This window comes from Aquarana catesbeiana, linkage group LG02 (genome assembly GCF_042186555.1).
Source record: "Aquarana catesbeiana isolate 2022-GZ linkage group LG02, ASM4218655v1, whole genome shotgun sequence".
Taxonomy (NCBI): domain Eukaryota; kingdom Metazoa; phylum Chordata; class Amphibia; order Anura; family Ranidae; genus Aquarana; species Aquarana catesbeiana.
The window spans coordinates 183,708,295-183,730,624 of record NC_133325.1 but is presented as its reverse complement, the minus strand read 5'-3'; the positions used below and the strand labels follow the sequence as shown (position 1 = coordinate 183,730,624).

Below are 22,330 nucleotides of genomic sequence, written 5' to 3'. Positions count from 1 at the left end.
GCAGCTTTTTCCCAAGTATCTAGATCAACGGATCTGGCATTCGAGGACATGGGTACTTTGAAGGATCCTATGGATAAGAAGGCGGACCAACAGCTTAAGAAAGCCTGGCAGTCCATTGTAGGGAATCTCAAGCCTGCTATGGCTATGACCTGTGTCTCCAGAAATATGGAGTTCTGGCTGAATCAGCTAAAAGCACATATTATAGCTGATTCACCCAAACAGGAGATTCTAGATTCCTTCCCAACCCTTATAGCAGCTGTAGCATATATCTCTGATGCCTCTGCAGATTCTATAAGAATGTCAGCTAGGTCAGGGGCCCTGACCATTGCAGCCAGGAGAGCGTTATGGTTGAAGACATGGCCTGGGGACGCAGCTTCCAAAAATAAGTTATGCGGAGTGCCATTTTTGGGAGATCAGCTTTTTGGTCCCGATCTAGAATCTATTTTGGATAGAACAGCTGATAAGAAGAAATCCTTTCCTGTTAAAAAGAAAAAGCAGCCAGTTAGGCGGTTTTTTCGACCTCAAAAAAATCAGGAAAAGAGTAACAGGCCCCAAGAAAAAAGAAGGAATTGGGCGGCGCAGAGAGGAAAAGGCAAAGGGAATGTCCTTTTCAATCCTCCTACGCAGGCCAATAAAACACAATGACTTGGTGGTGCCTGTGGGAGGAAGGCTTCAAAAATTCCTTCCTCTCTGGGCAAACATAACAAAAAACCCTTTTGTTTTGGATTTAATAGCCCAGGGTTACAGGATAGAGCTGTTGAACCTTCCTCCAGAGAGGTACTGCATAACAAATCTGCCAAAGGACACAACAAAAGCCCTAGCCATGAAGAACCTGTTAGGGGATCTGATAAAACAGGGTGTTGTGGTTCCGGTGCCTCCGGAGGAAGATTGCCAAGGGTTCTACTCCCATATCTTTCTGATAAAGAAACCATCAGGAAGCTTTCGGCTCATCCTCAATTTAAAACCGTTAAACAGGTCAGTCCAATACAAGCGATTCCGCATGGACTCCATCTTTTCGGTAAGAAATCTCTTAGTCAGAGGATGCTTTATGGCATCAATCGACTTAAGGGATGCGTACCTGCATGTACCTATAGCTGTTCAGTCCCAGAGATATCTGAGGCTGGCAGTGAATATGGGGAGGGAGGTTCTGCACCTTCAATTCAGGGCCCTCCCGTTTGGTCTATCTTCCGCCCCTCGGATATTTACCAAAATTATGGCGGAAGCCCTAGCTCCCCTCCGGCTACAAGGGATTGCGGTTATCCCTTACCTGGACGACCTCCTTTTCTTTGCCCCTTCCAGGGAAAGATTACAGGAGGATCTGATCAAGGCTCGCAGTCATCTGGAGACCTTAGGTTGGATTATAAACATCCAAAAATCAAATTTCAATCCAGCACAAAGAGTCCAATTTCTGGGGTATCTGATAGACTCAGTGGATCAAAAGATCTTTCTTCCAGAAGAGAAGAAAGTGAAGGTTTTGCAGGCAGTATCCAGCCTTCAGACGAACCTGGAGGTATCAGTCAGAAGGATTATGTCAGTACTGGGAACCTTGACCTCAACCATGCCGGCCATTCAATGGGCCAGACTCCATTTCAGACCCCTTCAGAGTTTTCTCTTAAAGATCTGGGATCACAGTCCAGAAGCTTTAGACTCAAAGGTAAAGCTTCCCACCAGGGTAAAAAAGACCCTTTGGTGGTGGAGAAATCAGGCAGTGCTGTCAAGGGGTTTACTCTGGTCCTTCCCAACAGAGAGAAGGATGACCACAGACGCCAGCAGTTGGGGATGGGGAGCACACTTGGGTCAAGACATAGCTCAGGGAGTTTGGTCCCCAGTGGAAGCAGGAAGGTCATCAAATTGGAGGGAGTTAAAGGCAGTCGCCTTAGCCTTGGTTGCCTTCTCTCCAAGCCTTCAGGGGTCCCATGTGCAGATATTGTCAGACAACGCCACCACAGTGGCATACCTGAACAAACAAGGGGGCACAAGGAGCGGGACTCTTCTATTGCTATCTTCAGAGATCCTAGGATGGGCAGAGAGTCATCTACTTTCCCTGTCAGCAGTACATCTCAAGGGCACGCTGAATGGAGTAGCAGACTTCTTGAGCAGACAAAGGATTCAGGAGGCAGAGTGGAGTTTGAATCCAGAAATATTCACTCTAATAACCCAGAGGTGGGGATGCCCGCAGGTGGATCTATTCGCATCAAGAGAAAATGCTCAGCTCCCTCAGTTCTTCTCCCTGCTCCGAGACAACGGATCGATAGGGATAGATGCCCTGGCACATCCTTGGAATTTCCAGCTGTGTTATGCCTTCCCCCCTTTTCAGCTGATTCCTTTAGTATTGAGGAAGATACAGAAGGAGAAGGTGTCGGTAATCTTGATCACCCCGTACTGGCCAAAAAGGGCCTGGTTTTCCTCCATTCTACTAATGTCAGTCAAACCATTCTGGCAGCTTCCCCTCAGACAGGACTTATTACTTCAAGGTCCAGTGTATCATCCGGATATAGCAAGACTAAGTCTCACAGCTTGGTATCTGAGGAACAGCTGTTAAAAAACAAGGGTTTGTCAGAGCCTCTAGTATCTACTTTACTGGCTAGTAGGAAGAAGGTGACTAGAGATATCTACGCGAAGGTTTGGAAAGTCTACAACTCCTGGTGTCGCTCGGCAAACCAAAATTCAGAAGACGTTGTGTCGGTTCTGGAATTTCTGCAGACGGGGGTGGACAAAGGGCTGGCAATTAGCACTCTTAAAGTGCAAGTGGCTGCCCTAGGAGTATACCTGGATCAACCTATTTCCTCAGTTCCGTTGGTCAAGAGGTTCTTTAGGTCACTTACTAGATCCAGACCAGTTCCCAATAGACACTTTCCAAAATGGGACTTGACAGTGGTCTTACAAGTTCTCACAAAAGATCCTTTTGAACCATTACAGTCAATCTCGTTAAAGAATTTAACTCTAAAGACGATATTCTTAGTGGCAGTTACGACTGCGAGAAGAATTGGAGAACTTCATGCTCTTTCAGTTAAAGAGCCCTTTATGTCAATTTACCCAGACAGGATTGTGCTCAGAACAGATCCTGCGTTTTTACCAAAAGTGGCATCAGTCCATAATAGGTCGCAGGAAATCATCCTGCCAACTTTTTGTTCAGATCCTTCAGGAAGTAAGGAAGAATTATTTCATAAGTTAGATGTAAGAAGAACTTTATTACATTACTTAGAGAAAACAAGGGACTTCAGGTCTTCGGACTCTTTATTTGTTTTGTTTTCTGGCAACAGAAAAGGAAGGCAAGCTTCAAAGGGATCAATTGCCAGATGGTTAAGAATGGCCATTTCAGAAGCTTATGTCCAGTCGGGGTTGTCTCCTCCTCAGGGAGTACGAGCACATTCTACCAGAGCTCTAGCCACTACATGGGCAGAAAAAGCTGGTGCCACCCCATACCAAATTTGTAAGGCGGCTACGTGGTCAAGTTATCTTACGTTTGTCCGTCACTACAGATTGGATCTTCTGTCAGCTGATGATCAGGCATTTGGCAGAAAGGTCCTGCAGGCTGTTGTCCCTCCCTAGTTGGTAAGTCTCGATTATCCTCTCATGTGCTGTCCTGAAAGACGATAAGGGAAAATTCAAGTTAGACTTACCGGTAACTTGTTTTCCAAGAGTCTTTCAGGACAGCAAACTACCCGCCCTTCATGGTTATATATACATATTTATACGTATATGGAAGTGTGTGTGTGTATATATATATGCTGTGAATTAACCGTATTATGCTTATGTGTTCCAGCTTGGGCCGGAGGTACTCTACTACAACTGACGAGCTGTGGAGAGGAGCCTCCTTTTAAAATGTGGTGGAGTTTGTGTTTCCTGTTTCCTAGTGGGTGGAGCCTCTCTCTCATGTGCTGTCCTGAAAGACTCTTGGAAAACAAGTTACCGGTAAGTCTAACTTGAATTTTCTTTACAATGGCCTGCTCATCATTTCCATCCAGCTTATTGCTAGGCGTCCTCTCCCTCTATTGCCTGTAACTTTTCCAAGCATGATCTTTTCCAGTGAGTTATTTCTTTTTTAATATGACCAAAATAAGACAATTTCAGCCTGGGCTTCTAATGAAAGTATGGATTTTTTGAAAAATCCATTTTGTTATTTTCCGTGCTGTTCTTGGTATTCATAAAATATTTTGCCGACACCAAAGTTTAAAGACATCAATATTTTTTCCTGCTTCTTCATCGTCCAACTTTCAAACCCATAGAGTGAGGGAAAATACCATACCCTGGACAATTATGATATTTGTACCTATAGACACATCAGAACTTTTAAAGATATTTTCTAGAATCTTCTTTCATGCTTGCTCTTCCAGTGGCCAGTCTGCAAAGTATTTTTGGATTTTTTGTTGTTAATAGTTGGTCCAAGGGGACAGAAATTGTCTACTATTTCTAGGTCTTTACCATCAACTTTGTTAGCTGTCTTTCCTGTTGTCATAAGCTTGCTTTTCTCTTTTTAGCTGATAACTTTTTGTTTTTCAACTCTCTCTTTGAGGCTCTTGACGTCCTGTATATTTTCATCTATGATGAGATGTTGATTTTCCTTCTACCAATTTTTAAACCTCTATCATCTTCCTCCATCACTGCTTCTCTCATGATATGTTTAGCATATAGGTTAAGTACGGTATGTTAACAGTATGCAGCCTTGCCATGACCAATTTGATGGTCCATGTTTTCACATGGTCAACAAAGTCAAAGGTTGGTTTTTCAGTCTTCCATTGTGCATCTACACTAGTTTCTCTACCTTTTCTCAACCCAGTTTGTAAATCTAATAATTCTCTTGTCTAGCTGGTTTCAGAAAGTGTATTGGTTATTGGTGTCTTTGCTATAAATGTAATCCTTCCATCTTTGCTTGATCTCAATTTTATCAGTGAAGATTTCGCCTGACATATTTAGCATACACTACATACTTGAGGCCGAAGTTTCATCTTCACTTTTTCTAGTTTACCTTAAAGAGGTTCTTTAGTCTGTAAAAAAAAATAAAAATAAAAGTCAGCAGCTACAAATATTGTAGATGCTGATTTTTAATATAGGGACATTTACCTGTCCAGGGATCCAGTGCCACCCTTACCGGGGCCAGTTCTTCCTGGGTCTTCATGTTCCTGGTGATGGCATGTCTAGTGTAGGAAGTCAGCTGCGACTCCTTGCGGCTTCACAGCTGGCTTCCCACTGCACATGTGTGGGTTGCACTGTGCTTTGTGAATGGTCACATAACCTCTTGGGACCTGTGGGGTGTCCCAAGAGGTTGCGGGCAGGGAGGGGGGACAACTTCCAGTGGAATCGCCAAGGTCAGGGGTATTGAATAAAAATTCAGGGAGGTCCAATCCGTAATATATCTTCTTCCAGTCAAGGTCTGAATTAATCGCGTATTTGTGCGATGACTCAGATCATTCACATCAAAGCCCCCTCCTCCTAAATCACAATCTCGTTTTTACATAATTCTCCTCAGTCCCCCTTTATAGCACAGTTTTTCCATTGACAGTGATATCCCGTTACATCTCCCCCCCACAGTAGTGTCCCCTGCTCCCCCTTCACACCAACCCACCCCAGTAGTGTTCTCTGCCCCCACAGCAATATCCTCTGCCCCCATTTTATCCCCCGTTCCACTTAGCTCAGCCCTCTATTCCCATTGCAGCCCCCTCAGCTCTGCTCCCCCCATTCACATTGTAGCCCCCCTCTGCCCTGCCCCCATTCACAATGCAGCCCCCCCTCGGGTCTGCTCCGCTGTTTTACATTTCAGTCCCCCTCACCTCTGCTCTTCCCATTCCCAGTGCAGTCCCCCATAGCTTTGCCCCCCATTACAGACTCCCACAGCTTTGTCCCCCATTCACAGTACAGCCCCCCCCACTAATTCTGTCCCCCCATTCACATTGTAGCCCCCTCAACTCTGCCCATTCAGTCTCCTACCTTATTCGGGTACACAGGAGGCAGGACAGCTCTAGACAGCGAGAGACACAGCAGCTGTGGATGGACGGCGGGAGCTGCCGGAGTTAACTTTTCAAGTGTACCAGCAGGTGATTGGTGACTAGGACCGCCCTTTATCTTAAAAACCAATCACCTGCTGGGACACTTTAAAAGTTAACTCTGGCAGCTCCTGCCCTCCATCCAAAGCTGCTTTGTCTCCTGCTCTCTGTCTAGCATTGTCCTGCGGCTGCCTTCCGCTCAGCTGTGATGGCAACGGCGGCTGAAGTGAAAAGCTGGCTCCTAAAATGCAGAACCGGATGGGACAATGACTCAGTCTGCTTCCGGCCTGGCCTAGGTGATTCCAGCGGAAATGGGAGCGAGTATCTGCCAAAACAAGGTACACGCCCCCCCTCCCCCCGCCCCCAACAAAAATTAACCTCCAATATTGTTAGAGGAGGGCGAGTTTCTTTAAAGCAGAACTTTCCCTTAAGGGTGAAGTTGCACTTTAATTCATGGTAAATTTCCATATCATGTGTCTGTTTATACAGCTTTGGATTTTCTTTTCTCACATGATAACATCAGATGCTAGACAACCAAAAAGTTTTAGTCTAGTCATTTCATTTACACCAGCTATACTTTGAATAATCTCTAGCTCTTTCTCAGTAGTATGTTGAATGCCTTCTAAACTGAAGTGCCCATCTTTTGGTTCTATAGTGACATGCTATTGTATATAACCATATGGTTCTCTTGGTGAAGGTTTTACGACTGCCTTTTTCACAGTTTGATTTGCTGTTTTCCTCTGTGATCATCTGCCATTGATATTGTCCTATATTGTTGCTGCTCAGTATAGGTTGTAGGTTTGAGGCTGGCATTTCTGCTAAAAGGTGACTCTAACAGAGTTTGAAACTCCAGAAAGCATAGTTTTTAGCTTCCCTAATGCACTTAAGCCTCCTCAAGTCAAGTAGACACCTTACCATGAGAAGCCCCACTGGTTTTGTAATGCGATGCCTGGCCTGCTTCACATGTGGGAAGGCTCAGGAAGAAGCTGGAGAGGTTGGGCCAAGCTGGACCTTCAAAAGAACAGTCAAGATTTGTATGTAAATTCAAGACTTTATACTGGGATCTACTTTATCATATTGATACGAGTTTTTTCTTTCACTGAGTGTAATCCCTGCTTATTTATTTTTAATCATATTCTCAATTCAGAAATGTTTATGACAGAGCTACTTTAAGGTTATAACCAGATTGGCCCAAAATCAACTCATGTCTGTGGTACTTTTTTCATATAACCCTTGCCTCTAAGTAAGTGGCCAGAGCTCTTTACACAGCAGTGTTCACCCTCCATGCAGCTAAATGACCTCTTCTTCGGTACTTTGTTGTTCACCGCATCTCTGTTTGCCCCTTTTTTCTCACCCTTTTAGTTTCATTTTTGTCTAAGTGGTACAGCCTCCTAATACTGTAATTTTGGTATTTTCTATATCTTTTCTTTTCTAATATTTATAGTGTTTTGAGGCACCTATACCAAATATGAATTATATACTTTGTCATGTTACATATCGCAAATGAGTGTGACACATATATTCTCAACTAGGTCAGTACAGAAAGCAGTAGCAGTACTATCTTTAAATTTTTTTGGGGGAGTACCACATCCTTTAAAATGTAACTTATGTAAAAGAAATTCTAACAAAGCTCCAGCATTTTTTTGAAGGCCAGGTGGGCCTTTCTTCCTGAGTGAACGTAATCTGATGTCCTCTCAGAACGTGCCACTGGACACAGCCGATGACTGATCAATATACAGGCCCGTTGCTGGTACCATGTAATCACTGAAGACCAATCACAGCAGATCACATTACAATTGTAAACAATGGATTGCTTCCTGTGCTTGGTCACAGTGATCACATGCTACAGATAGGGCCAATCACAGCCCATCTGTACTATGTGATTAGCTTTGGGCAATCATAGCTAATCACAACAAAAGACACTGAATGAATCAGTTTCATTCAGTAAAAATGGTTGCTTATACCAATGAAATTTACTGATATAAGCAATCATAATGTGTGGGAAAAAAATCCTGATTACTTCCCCAGAGTAGTATAGTGTTACTATGGTAACACTGTATTTCTCTGGTCACAGTGTGTTCAAAAAAATTGTATAAAAATATATATTTTTTGCATCCTGTCATCAGTCAGTGTCCCTGATTACTGCCACACCAGTTATATAACACTGTACTGCACTGGTGACAGAATGTATAAAATAAAAAAAATTGTTAAAAATAAAATTGTTATTTTTTTTAAATTTCCTAATTTTCCAAAAATTTTGACAAAAAATTACAACTTCAAAGAACTCACCATGCCATTTTCATTTGGGGGTATTTGTACTGTCCTGGCGTTTTCGGGCCTCAAGAAATGAGTGTGCAGTCATGTTGGAAGAGGTAGGAGCCATCCCCAAACTGTTCCCACAAAGTTGGGAACATGAAATTGTCCAAAATGTCTTGATATGCCAACGCCTTAAGAGGTCCCTTCACTGGAACTAAGGGGCCAAGCCCAACCCCTGAAAAACAACCCCACACCATAATTCCCCCTCCACCAAATGATTTGGACCAGTGCACAAAGCAAGGTCCATAAAGACATGGATGAGCGAGTTTGGGGTGGAGGAACTTGACTGGCCTGCACAGAGTCCTGACCTCAACCCAATAGAACACCTTTGGGATGAATTAGAGCAGAGACTGCGAGCCAGACCTTCTCGCCCAACATCAGTGCCTGACCTCACAAATGCACTTCTGGAAGAATGGTCAAACATTCCCATAGACACACTCCTAAACCTTGTGGACAGCCTTCCCAGAAGAGTTGAAGCTGTTATAGCTGCAAAGGATGGGCCAACTCAATATTGAACCCTACGGACTAAGACTGGGATGTCATTAAAGTTCATGTGCGTGTAAAGGCAGGCGTCTCTATACTTTTGACAATATAGTGTCTATGTACCATAGTTTGTGGACTCTATAACTTTCCTACAAACTAAATAATAAACACTGATTTGGCTTTTTTTCCCCAAGGAAATTACCAGAATACATTCTGACCTACGTTTATGAAGAAGGGTTATTTATTTGCAAAATTTTATAACAGAAACTAAGAAAAATGTGTTTTTTTATTTTCAGGGTTTTTTTATTTATTTTGTAAATACTATTAAAAGAAAGCTCTATTTGTGTGAAAAAAAAATATATATATATTTTTTTTTTATGGGTACATTGTTGCATGACCGTACAATTGTCATTCAAATCGTGACAGCGTTAAATGCTCAAAAATTGGCCTGGGCAGGAAGAGGGTAAAAGTGCCCAGTGTTAAAGTGGTTAAAAACCTTTGTGCCTGTAAATGAATCTTGCATAGGCAACATGAACTGCAGTTCTGTATTTTAAAGTATAGAGTGAAATGTGTGAAATATATAAGTGTGATAGGTCAAAATGTAAATCCCCAAAGAATTTAATTCAGGTAGGATACACTTGGTTTTAAATGTAATATTGCATCTATATTGATCTCCTGGAGATAGAAAAGCTGAATTCTAGTTGAGTGAGAAAAGTATTTTCCAATCCTTGTCACCTGGTTCGAATAAATATCCAAATGTATTAAAAACAAATTAGTATCTTGTGCAATACCTTATGCCCTGTTCACATCATTATCTAATAAGACTTATGACCCGTACACACGATTGGATTTCCCGACAACAAATGTTGGATGTGAGCTTGTTGTTGGAAAGTCTAACGGTGTGTATGCTCCATCGAACATTTGCTGTCGGAATTTCCGCCCACAAATGTTTGAGAGCAGGTTCTCAAATTTTCCGCCAACAAAACTTGTTGTCGGAAAGTCCAATCGTGTGTACACAAGTCGCACAAAAGTTCACACATGCTCGGAATCAAGCAGAAGGAGCCGCACTGGCTATTGAACTTCCTTTTTCTTGGCTCGTCGTACATGTTGTACGTCACCGCGTTCTCACCTTCGGAATTTTGGGCCTACTTTTGTGTGACTGTGTGTATGCAAGGCAAGTTTGAGCCAACATCCTTCAGAAAAAAATCCACAGTTTTGTTATGTACGGGGCATAAGAATGGCCAGTCTTAGTGAAGACAAATTTAAGGAAAATAAAATTGCTTGATTCTCCCATCAACACAGTGTTGATAGAGGAATCCCCTGATGTGCTATTGTATTTTGCCAGCAGAAGGTTTCCCCGCGGTCAGAATACAATGATCACTGCCCCTAGCTATAGCCAGTGGCAGTAATCTTACGGAAAAAAAACTCCTCTGTGGCCAGCTCAAAGTATTTACCACAGAAGTATATTTCCAAAACCCGCAAAGGACAATTTGCTTGACAAGGCATATTTATGATTACAAGGAGTACAATAATGCTGCAAACAGAGGATGTGACACACTGCTCCTAGTAACATCCTCAGAACTGGTAGAATGTATTTTGATGCTTTCCCCTGATGTCCAAGAGGTTCATGGGGTGTCCACGCCAACAACCTGGCCTCTGCAAGAGTACTCCATAGTTCCTGGCTGCCAAAATAACTATTTTTTTTTTTTTTTGTCTTGCTTAGAGTTTGGCTTGAACTTAGTCATAGTCATAGTAGGTAAGGTTGAATAAAGACAATAATCCATCCAGTTCAACCTGTGTTGGTGTTCGTGTGTCACTGTTGATAATAATTTCCCATATCCCTGTATATTGTGTTTACTAAGATGCACGTCCAAGAGTCTTTTAAAAAATATCAATACTCCCTGCTGATACCACCAGTTGTGGAAGAGAATTCCACATCTTTATCGCTCTGACAGTGAAGAATCCGCTACGCACCTTGAGGTTAAACCGGTTCTCCTCCAGTCTCATTGTGTGGCCCCGTGTCTTCTTATGCCCTCTACACACGGTCGGACATTGATCGGACATTCCAACAACAAAATCCATGGATTTTTTCTGACGGATGTTGGCTCAAACTTGTCTTGCATACACACGGTCACACAAAGTTGTCGGAAAATCCGATCATTCTGAACGCAGTGACGTAAAACACGTACGTCGGGACTATAAACGGGGCAGTACCCAATAGCTTTCCTCTCTTAATTTATTCTGAGCATGCGTGGCACTTTGTCCGTCGGATTTGTGTACACACGATCGAAATTTCCAACAACGGATTTTGTTGTCGGAAAATTTTATAGCCTGCTCTCTCAAACTTTGTGTGTCGGAAATTCCTATGGAAAATGTGTGATGGAGCCTACACACGGTCGGAATTTCCGACAACAAGGTCCTATCACACATTTTCCATTGGAAAATCCTATCGTGTGTACAGGGCATTACACTCCCTGAGCCTGAAAAGTTTCTTTCCTATGCTGGAATCACCATTGAGGTTTTTGTATACTGCTATCATATCTCCCCTTAAATGTAAACATTGTGTTCTAGGCTTATGGTGGCTTTCTGGCTCTGAAACTGTTGTCCTCTTCTGAAGATCTATTTGTATGCGGTGCAATTATTGCTCCCATCACCTCTTTCCAGCTACACTGTGAGTATGTTGCAATAAAGAAATTCACTGTTTTGTATACCATAATAAGCAATCATAACCTGTAAATTGGCTATTAAACATTTACCTGAGTCCAGCACTGCTGCAACAGGAAGGGTACACAGCTCAAGCACGATGTTGAATGATGGCGAGCGCTCGCTCATGTAATTCTGGGGGTGAGTGCTTAAAGTGATAGTAAACTATCACCTTGCAAAACAACCCATTCAGTTTTAAATAGAAATGAAAGGCAAAACATTTGTCTATAGATAAAAAAAAATTGCATTATAAATACCTTTTTTAAAAGTGATCACATTCTCTCTGTTCTCAGCTGCATAAGAGTTAGGAGAAGAGAAGAAACAGCACACTGATCTTCCCATTGAAAGGCTGTACAGGGGGTCAGGACAGGTCTAATCAATGGAGGAGAGCAGGCTGAGTTCCCAGCACAGCTAAAGAACTGACCATGGTGTGTTCTCCTGCTTTGTGTGGTCAGTTTTAAATAGAAAACCAGAGAGATTGGCAGGAACACGAGGGTTTTCACACAAAGGGATCAATACATGGAGAACAGGAGACTTTTTCATATAAGTACATGGTACAGCAGACACATATCAGGAATATGAAATGTTGGGTTTACATACTCTTTAATGTAGAGTGCATCAAGGCAGGAAGGGGCTGATCACTTAAAATGGGAGTTTTTTGGCCATGCTTTGGTGATTCTGATCATGGCCTACAGGTATGTCTTTAATATTAAGCAGTTTTTTCAAGCTACACAATGTTTTTTAACCCATTGGGGCTTGATTGCATGGTCAATTTTATTCCAAAGGTGAATTTAGCTTTTAACAAAGAACAAACCGTGGAGTATTAATGCTTTCCACCACTCTTTTGTATCTGTCTGTCCTAGTTCACTCTCTCCCAAACTCTGTCCCAGCTGCTTGCATTAACCTTTCATTTTCTGAGAAATACTCAATATGAGGCTGATTAGAACCAGACAACAGGGAATGAATACAAAAGTTGAACTGTTGTCAATAGTGGCTGGTCAGGATTATACACTTTCCATAAATTAAAACTTAAAAGTGATTATGTTTTATGTTTTATTTATTTTGTATCCAGTTTTAATGATTCTGTTCCTCTGTGCTTTGACTATTGCTCCACCAATTTCATATCCTGCTCTCAGTCTGTCAATCTGCATGTCTCCTCTTCCCTCACTTCTTGATACATACAGTACTATAATAAAGTAAACATTGTTTAGAAAAAGAATGTTATACTGTAACTAACAAAATTAAAACAAGTAATATTTTTGCGTTGGTAAAGATTAACATCATCAAACTATTTTTCCCATTCAATGACCACAATGTTAACAGAAACCCTACTCTGACTTTTATATGTGCTTCCTTTAAAGGGATGATTTTAGTGGAATGATTTGTTTCTCGGAGTGTTTTAAGAGGTATTATATAACTGAGAAAAATGGAAAATGTGTTGTGTCACAGCTAAATAATATGCATTCGTTGTTGTGATGATAGCTGAATATTTGATTTAAGTGAGCCTGTATCCTTTTCACAGAACAGCTGTCATCTTGTTCGGCTCATCCTTTAAATTCGACTTATTTAGCATCAACATTCAAAAATGTGTCACAATAAACCATCCACCTTACACCATCCCTACAATCATTTTGTGTGGTGCACTTTCTTTAGCCCACGGGAAACATCCCTACCGCAAAAGGGTCAATTGGTTGTGTTTGTCCCCTAGATCAAAACGTCCCGTTCATCTCCTGAATATTTGGATGGGTCAGCATTAGTGACTAAGTAAAAAAATATATAAATCACAAACAACTGTGCCTCCTGGGCAGGTTGTGAAGAGAATGTATTTTTTTAATTTTTTTAGGAATTTCTACCATATATCCTAACCCTATTTTAAAAAATATATATTTTACTTGTAATACAGCTGCAGTACTTACTGAGCGGTACCTGGGGATGCCATCACAAGAAGGATCATCCTATATGGTATGTTTCCTGAGAAATAATCTTGCACTGAGTATAAAATAGCAAGCAACAAAAATGTATGTGTGTGTGTGTGTGTGTGTGTGTGTGTGTGTATATATATATATATATATATATATATATATATATATATATATATATGTGCGTGTATACAGTATCTCACAAAAGTGAGTACACCCCCCACATTTTTTTGTAAATATTTAATTCTAATGCAGTACTTTTTTTATTCTTTTCATAGCAGTACAAGTTATACGTTTCTCCATACATTTTATTCCAGATACAGATATATTTAATTCTATCTTTTCATGTGACAACACTGAAGAAATGACACTTTGCTACAATGTAAAGTCGTGAGTGTACAGCTTGTATAACAGTGTACATTTGCTGTCCCCTCAAAATAACTCAAGACACAGCCATTAATGTCTAAACCGTGGGCAACAACAGTGAGTACACCCCTAAGTGAAAATGTCCAAATTGGGCCCAAAGTGTTAATATTTTGTGTGGCCACCATTATTTTCCAGCACTGCCTTAACCCTCTTGGGCATGGAGTTCACCAGAGCTTCACAGGTTGCCAATGGAGTCCTCTTCCACACCTCCATGACGACATCACGAAGCTGGTGGATATTAGAGACCTTGTGCTCCCCCACCTTCCCCACAGATGCTCAATAGGGTTTAGGTTTGGAGACATGCATGGCCAGTCCATCACCTTTACCCTCAGCTTGTTTAGCAAGGCAGTGGTCATCTTGGAGGTGTGTTTGGGGTTGTTATCATGTTGGAATACTGCCCTGCAGCCCAGTCTCCAAAGGGAGGGGATCATGCTCTGCTTCAGAAGGTCAAAGTACATGTTGGCATTCATGGTTCCCTCAATGAACTGTAGCTCCCCAGTGCCGGCAGCACTCATGCAGCCCCAGACCATGACACTCCCACCACCATGCTTGACTGTAGGCAAGACACACTTATCTTTGTACTCCTTACCTGCTTACCTCCTTACGCCTCCACACACGCTTGACACCATCTGAACCAAATAAGTTTATCTTGGTCTCATCAGACCACAGGACAGGGTTCCAGTAATCCATGTCCTTAGTCTGCTTGTCTTCAGCAAACTGTTTGCGGGCTTTCTTGTGCATCTTTAGAAGAGGCCTTGTTCTGGGACAACAGCCAGGCAGACCAATTTGATGCAGTGTGCAGACTATGACCTGAGCACTGACAGACTGACCCCCCACCCCTTCAACCTCTGCAGCAATTCTGGCAGCACTCATACATCTATTTCCCAAAGACAACCTCTGGATATGATGCTGAGCATGTGCACTCAACTTCTTTGGTCGACCATGGCGAGGCCTGTTCTGAGTGTATGGTCTTGGCCACCAAGCTGCAGCTCAGTTTCAGGGTCTTGGCAACCTTCTTATAGCCTAGGCCATCTTTATGTAGAGCAACAATTATTTTTTTCAGATCCTCAGAGAGTTCTTTGCCATGAGGTGCCATGTTGAACTTCCAGTGAGCAGTATGAGAGTGAGAGCGATAGCACCAAATTTAACACACCTACTCCCCATTCCCACCTGAGACCTTATAACACTAATGAGACACATGACATGAAAATGGCTAATTGGGCCCAATTTGGACATTTTCACTTAGGGGTGTACTCACTTTTGTTGCCAACGGTTTAGACATTAATGGCTGTATGTTGAGTTATTTTGAGGGGACAGCAAATGTACACTGTTATACAAGCTATGGACTCACTACTTTACATTGTAACAAAGTGTAATTTATTCAGTGTTGTCACATGAAAAGATATAATAAAAATATTTGCTAAAATGTGAGGGGTGTACTCACTTTTGTGAGATACTGTACTTACCAATTTTTAGCCTGGTCCGGTCATGCAATCCTACTCCTCTGTAACAGCTAGCGGCAGCTGCAGGGGAGAGGAGGGAGCGTCGACGACGGCTGGTACATGGGAGCCTATGGGTGACATCACCACTCCCTGAATTCCCAGCCGCTGTTGAATGTTCTCTCCTCTCCCCTGCAGCCGCCATTTGTGTACAACATTTAAATCAGTATATGTCCAATCCTTACCTTATTTGTATCTTTGCTTCCATTTCTACATGTGTCAATCTCCATAGATGGCCTCTGTGTTAAATGATGTCCAGAGGTTACAGAGTCAGCAATTTCTACTTGTTCATGGGACTGCAGATGGTGAGACACTCATCCATGGAATGAGCAGGTGCATGTTGAATCATTTTATTTTAATGTCATTATAAAGGGAAAGCATGTATTAATAGAGAATGTGAACATATACGTGGGGGAGGCTTTTTGCTACCAAAGTTCCTAACATCGAGCAATATTTGCCTTCAACTAACAGCAAAAAGTCATTTACCATTGTACATTTTAATTTGGGTAAAATATTATTCCTGTGATCTGCATGGTGTATGATTTTACAGGCTGAGATGACGGAAAGCTTCCTGCCCTTAACAGCAAGCATTACATTGTTTGTGCATGTGCCTGTGAACTGACAGCACATGGAAGGGATCTGAGATCATTTTGGGGCCACAATGAAATGATATTGTGCTAAACCTATTACATTTACCTTCATAAAAAGGGTTAGATTATGCCATGCCCTTTCCTTTATTATAATTAATGTTCCCTATGAGCTGTGTGCTGTAAACTGAAATGAATAGCATCCTGACATATTGCATTGCTAATCTACTGCTCGGTGCAACTCTGTGTGATGGTTATTTTTAGCAAGTTCTGGTTTGCAAAGTTTGAAGAATTTATTATAATCAGAAGTATGTGATGGGCTCATTCTATTTTGGAAGGATGCTGGTTTTCTTACTATACTCTAAAATTGAAATGAGGACGTTCGTATAATCTTTTACGATGATGATGGTGATGATTAATATGATGAAGAATTAAACTTGCCCAAAATTCTGCATGTTCTGTTCTGTGCTTTACCGTTTGCTTTGTCAGTGGTCCCTGTCATCTTCATTAAGGTGATAGCAGAGGTGATGACATTTCTCAGACTGCAGCAAAATGCTATTACTTACCTACAGTATTCTATTGTTGGGGGGAACAAGGTTTAGGCAGGATAATAAACAAGCAATAGTCAGTTCTTGTCACAGACCCAATTTTTTTCTGAGGATTGTATTGAATTGAGGACTACAGACCTCTAATCTTCTTCAGTAAAATTTACCTCTAGATTACAGGGAAGATGCATTTTCACAAAACAAAAAATAGACTATCAGGGTGGCTGTCTGTCCATGGCAGCCAAAAAGGTGGGTCTAGTTCCATTCCAGGATTCTGGAGTTGCTGATCCTGCTGGAACAAGGGTGTCCTTCACATACCTCCCAACATTTTGAGATGGGAACGAGGGACATCTACCAGCAAATGTATGTAGGTATGGGACACGCCCCCTGCCACACCCCCTTAAAGGAGAATTCACCCAAAAAAAGTTAATTAAATCCACAAAGGGCTTTTTTTTACCACTACTATTCTTTATATTGGCTTTTAAAATGTGCAAATGCAGCAATTTAGAATTTGGAAGAAAGGTTTAGCACTGGTAAACACTTTTTGACAGATAAAATGTGCGTTTATATACAACTATATGGATCAGACCAAAATAAGGGACAAATAAGGGGGAAAGAGGGACAGAGGGACATTGCTCCAAATCAGGGACAATCCCTCGAAATCAGGGACAGTTGGGAGCTATGCCTTCAGTTTCTGGAATGGGGAGTTCAGCTCAGAATCAGTCAATCCTGTCCCCAGAAGGAACAATTCCTTGATGTGGGCTACCATGGAATTGCATTACCAGTATGAGTATTTCTGCACTTCCTTGGATGTTCAGTGGTATCAGCAGGTAGCATCGATAGTTTAACCACTTCAGCCCCAGAATATTTTACCCCCTTCCTGACCAGAGCACTTTTTATAATTTGGCACTGCGTTGCTTTAACTGAAAATTGCCCTGTCATGCAACGCTGTACCCAAACGAAATTTGCGTCCTTTTTTCCCACAAATAGAGCTTTCTTTTGGTGGTATTTGATCACCTCTGTGGTTTTTATTTTTTGCGCTATAAACAAAAAAAGAGCGACAATTTTGAAAAAAAAACTATATTTTTTACTTTTTGCTATAATAAATATCCCCCAATTAAAAAAAAAAAATTTCTTCATCAGTTTAGACCGATATATATTCTTCTACATATTTTTGGTTAAAAAAATCGCAATAAGTGTATATTGATTGGTTTGCGCAAAAGTTATAGCGTCTACAAACTATGGGAAAGATTTTTTTATTATTATTTTTTTTTTTTTACTGGTAATGGCGGTGACCTGCGATTTTTTGCAGTATTGTGACGTTGCGATGGACAGATCGGACACTTTTGACACATTTTTGGGACCATTGACATTTATACAGCGATCAGTGCTATAAAAATGCACTGCTTACTGTGTAAATGTCACTGGTAGGGAAGGGGTTAACACTAGGGGGCGATCAAGGGGTCAAATGTGTGTTCCCTCATTGTGTTCTAACTGTATGGGGATAGGACTGAGTAGGAGAGAACAAACGACATGTCTCCTCTCCTCTGACAGCACAGGGATTTGTGTGTTTACACACTCAAATCCCCGTGCTGGCGCTGGTGCACGCGATCACGCGAGGCAGGCGGTGCGCGCACACCATCTGGTGGCCGAAAAGGGGAAGGACATACCCATACAGGACTTCCCCCAGGAGAACCATTCTGCCGCTGTATATCTGCGTGAGCCGCTCGGGAACCAGTTAAAAAAACTATTAGATGGGCACCTTAACGATCACAACATACAGGGATATACAATGTACTATAGACATAAACACAACATGTTAGCTGGAGTTTGGCTTCAATTTGTTAGTGTATCCAAATTTGTTAGTACATCCAACAATCCCTTCCCCTGAGACTGACAATGCTGCTGTCCAGAGGCGTCTCTGTTGCTCCTTCATCCAGAGTGTAGATGTACAGTAGGTGTGTTACTGGGCCGATCACCAGGTGAAAACAGAGGGAAGAAAGCCTAAAAAATAAAACTATAAAACTAATGCAGCCATCACATCTAATGATATGTAAGCTGCAATATATTACATTTTTGGCATGGGGTTTAATACCACTCTGGGTCCAGTACAGTAGCTTTACTCTTTTTTTTTTTTTTTTTTTTTTTTTTAAACTCCTTTGCTGACATTTCTTATTTAAGGATGTCTGTACAAAGAAAGAATGCTGAAACAAGTAGATTTGTGACAAAGACAAACTGAGAGAGAGAGAAACTGGGACAACCGTCTGCCAATACAAACATCCTTTCACGGTTAAATTAAAACCAAAATATACTTTTTTTCTGTGAAGCCTATAATTATAGTTGGAAAATAAAACCAGCCACATCATCAGTGAAAATGCTATGCTGATGACTCATATCCAACATTGGGAATGCGTAAAAATGTACTGGCCGGATTTATTGTGAAAATGTCAAATATTAGAAAGAGCAGAGGGAAGATATTGCACAATTAGAGCAACGTACAGTTTAGTATTCATAGTATACATCCAGTGTTCTATTTCTATTTCTTACAAGTGTAAATTGCTTTTTTTTTTTCCTTTGTGGTTAAAGAGAGATCCAATTATTAATTTTAAGCAGATCTTGATGAATTGCCCCCAACATAAAGTTTTGCAGAGCATCCTTGTGGATCCTGCCATACTTTACTTTTTTGTTGTGATGAATTGTATCCGCTATATATTTCTCTTAGCACTGATCCATAATTTGTAAGAGAAAGTTATGCACTTAATTTGCATTTTAATTAAATGCAATTATAGGACTCCTCTAAACATTATTTGCCTCTAAATAAGTACAAACAAATATAAATGTAGAAAAGGCAATTAGGAAAAGATTAGGTCAAAAGAAACGCAGAAAGCTTTACAATAAAGCTTTGTAAAGTAAAGTGCACATTCCAAAAACAGAAGATATTCACATATCATAAAGTCCATTACAACTGCAGGATAATGAGTGAGCCACGCAAATAATGCTTTTATATCCCTGTGGCCAACTGTACATTCAGCTCCAGTGGTCTGTATTAGTGACGTATGATGTATCTGTTCTATATATCAGTCCTGGTATCAGTCCTGGTATACAGAGGGACTTAAAGGAATGGTTTACTATACAGCCACCATCCAAAAACTGAAGAAAAGGCCACATATTTTAATTTCTGTTTTAAGAAGCAGACAAAGAATAGGCCCATTCACATGTAAAGCAGTAACCTTTGTTGCAGCACATGTTAATGTTCATTGTATTAAAGCTGAATTCCAGGAAATCTGAAAATTCTCCCTTGCAGTAGAGCTGTGCCCCCCACTGTAGGGGTTACCTGCTTGTAGTGGTAGGTGTCGTGTAGTGGAAGTCATGTCCTCCATGTTCTCCTCCTCATTGGGTGCCAAGTGTGGGTCACATGAAAGGCCTACCTCGGGGAGGGTTCTTCTGGGCTATGCTAGGCACTTTGTACAGGGTCACTGCCTTAGACATGGGGTACCTTTACTTGAACAGGTGACCAATCTCTAATAAACAAACAAGATATTTGGGGGGCACACCCTAATATCTTGTTTATTGTATGGATTCTGACCAAATCCCTTTGGGTGCGGAGCACCCCACTCTTTCATTAAGTGCCTCTCATTAGTGTCCACTTGTGTCATGGGTGGAGACCTCAAAGTTCTCCTATATAGAAGAGTGTTTGCTCTCATGGTTCAGAGAAGCAGGATCTTCCAGTCCATGGATAGTGTAGGACCCACTAATCATGGGGTACTTTGTCGCAGTAAATGGGCTTAACACCATATAGCAATATGGTGTGACCAAATCCCCATATTTTTTGCTAATATTTTTTAGATTGTCTAGGTGTTTTAAACTAGCCCTGCTGGAGTTAAATGTCTTTTTTGCATGTGTGCGCTGTAATATTTTGCTCCCCAATCTCCAATAAACTCAAAGTAATATAAATGACCTCAGTTACGTGTGCATTTAGGATGGACATGCAAAGCCCTTGCCCTCTCCACCTGTCCAGCCTACCTCACTCCCTGTAATGGTATGGGCCCATGCGTGAACTACACTTAACTCTTCCTCTTCAGTACCTGTGTACCTGGGGACCTCTACGTTGCTGATGTGCTCCCGTTGCTATGGGAGATGGACACACTCACAGAGAAAGTGCTGACAGCAACTCCTCCTGCTAAAAGTGATCCCACTTGTCACATGTACACGCTTATGACAGGCCAGTATAGAAAACTTTGTTTACCTTTGGTAACCACTTATACTTCACATTGTATTAAAGAGGATCTCCAGGCTCCTTCAGAAAAAATTTAACTTTTAATATTAGGACACTTACCTGTCCAGGAATCTTGCGCTGTCCTCACCCGAGCAGATTTTTCAATCAGCCATTGGGTGCTAGCTCCTCCATCTTGCCTAGGGGGAACTGGAGGTGCAGCATTGCGGCTTCACAGCTGGTTCCCTACTGCACAAGCATGAAGTGTGCTGCACTTTCTGAATGAGCCAGCTGCGGGGGGGGGGGGGGGGCCAAACACCACGGTGAACTGAGCCGGAAGTGGGAATGGCTACCTGTCAGAACCAGGTACCTGCTCCCCCCCCAAAAGGTGCCAAATTTGGCAGCGGAGGGGGGCAGACAAGCAGAGCTTCCCCTCTTGGGTGGAGCTCAGCTTTTACTCTTCCAAAGCTGTCTACTTACCCCAATGTGTTTAGTGACCCAGATGTAGGCTATGAGTGGTAGTTTCTTTCATTATACCCCTTTAGTAACTTCAGACCAGGCAAAGTTTTAAAAGCTTCACTTAAATAAGTTAGTATGATGACAGACACAAGTAACAATTTATCATAAAGTGCAGTCTTTTCCTAACATCCCTAGTCCCTAACTTCAGGCTGCCTTAGCGTACCTGCATAGGATAAAAGTCCTTACTTGGCATAGCCCATAGGAGGTTTCTTCAGGGAGGACTGCAAGTCCCAGCAATCCCCCTAATAGTGAGAACTGGCGATCCATACTCTGGAAATGGCGATGAGAAACACATTTCTCTAACTCTGAGCCCTAGGCCCCTTTGGGTGTGGACCCCTGTTATTTTTATAATATATGGAACCAGTGGGTCGGACCCAGCAAAGCCTGCCAAAAAGAAAACCCAGGAACATAATTAATCATACCCTTCCCAATAGAGCCAGTCTTAAAGGGGTTGTAAACCCTGGTATCTTTTCACCTTAATGCGTTCGATGCATTAAGGTGAAAAAACTTCTGACACTGACACCGGCCTGAGCCTGTTTGTTCCCTCTGCGGAGACGTGCTGTACCTCTCTGCCCGTGGTTCTTGGCTCTTGATTGGATAGATTGATAGCAGCGCAGCCATTGGCTCCCACTGCTGTCAATCAAATCGAATGACGCAGGCGCTGGGGGGTGGGGCCGAGTCCGGCATTCTGTGCCTATGCACTCAAATGCTGGATGCAAGGTAACCCCTAGGGAGAGCGCATCTCCCAGGTGGTATACGGATGTGAAGAGGAGCCGCCGGGGGGACCCCAGAAGATGAGGTTCGGGGCCACACTGTGCAAAATGAACTGCACAGTGGAGGTAAGTATGATATGTTTGTTATTTAAAAAATAAAACAAAAAACGAGGGTTTAAAACCACCTTTAACCTCTACTTGCCTACTTGCTTGTTTAGGTCTATGGGACATGAAAAAGTAGATTTACTTACCTGATCCTTCGATTCTCTTTAATGGTAGACTGATCCCACAGTGTCTTCTCCCCCATGCTCCAGTGGACATCATCAAGACCGATGCCAAGAGACAGTCCACTGCTGGAACATGGGGGAGTGCCATCTGCCAGTGAAGTGGAGGATCAGATAGGTAAAAATGCTTTTTCTGCCC

At 42.0% G+C, this 22,330-nt stretch overlaps 1 protein-coding gene and 1 long non-coding RNA gene across 2 annotated transcripts in view; one reads left to right on the top strand and one right to left on the bottom strand.

Annotated features, from left to right (window-relative positions):
* The window catches only part of LOC141127496 (inactive dipeptidyl peptidase 10-like), a 303,439-nt gene that overhangs the window by 276,836 nt on the left and 4,273 nt on the right, over nucleotides 1-22,330 (top strand). Inside the window, exons 22-24 of the mRNA XM_073614008.1 lie at nucleotides 11,355-11,454; nucleotides 13,390-13,448; nucleotides 15,563-15,635. Coding sequence (XP_073470109.1) covers nucleotides 11,355-11,454; nucleotides 13,390-13,448; nucleotides 15,563-15,635 — 232 coding nt within the window. The remainder of the gene's footprint in view (nucleotides 1-11,354; nucleotides 11,455-13,389; nucleotides 13,449-15,562; nucleotides 15,636-22,330) is intronic.
* LOC141127497 (uncharacterized) overlaps nucleotides 12,580-22,330 on the bottom strand; it is a 28,242-nt gene continuing 18,491 nt past the window's right edge. Inside the window, exon 3 of the long non-coding RNA XR_012241562.1 lies at nucleotides 12,580-12,672. This is a non-coding gene — a long non-coding RNA (uncharacterized lncRNA). The remainder of the gene's footprint in view (nucleotides 12,673-22,330) is intronic.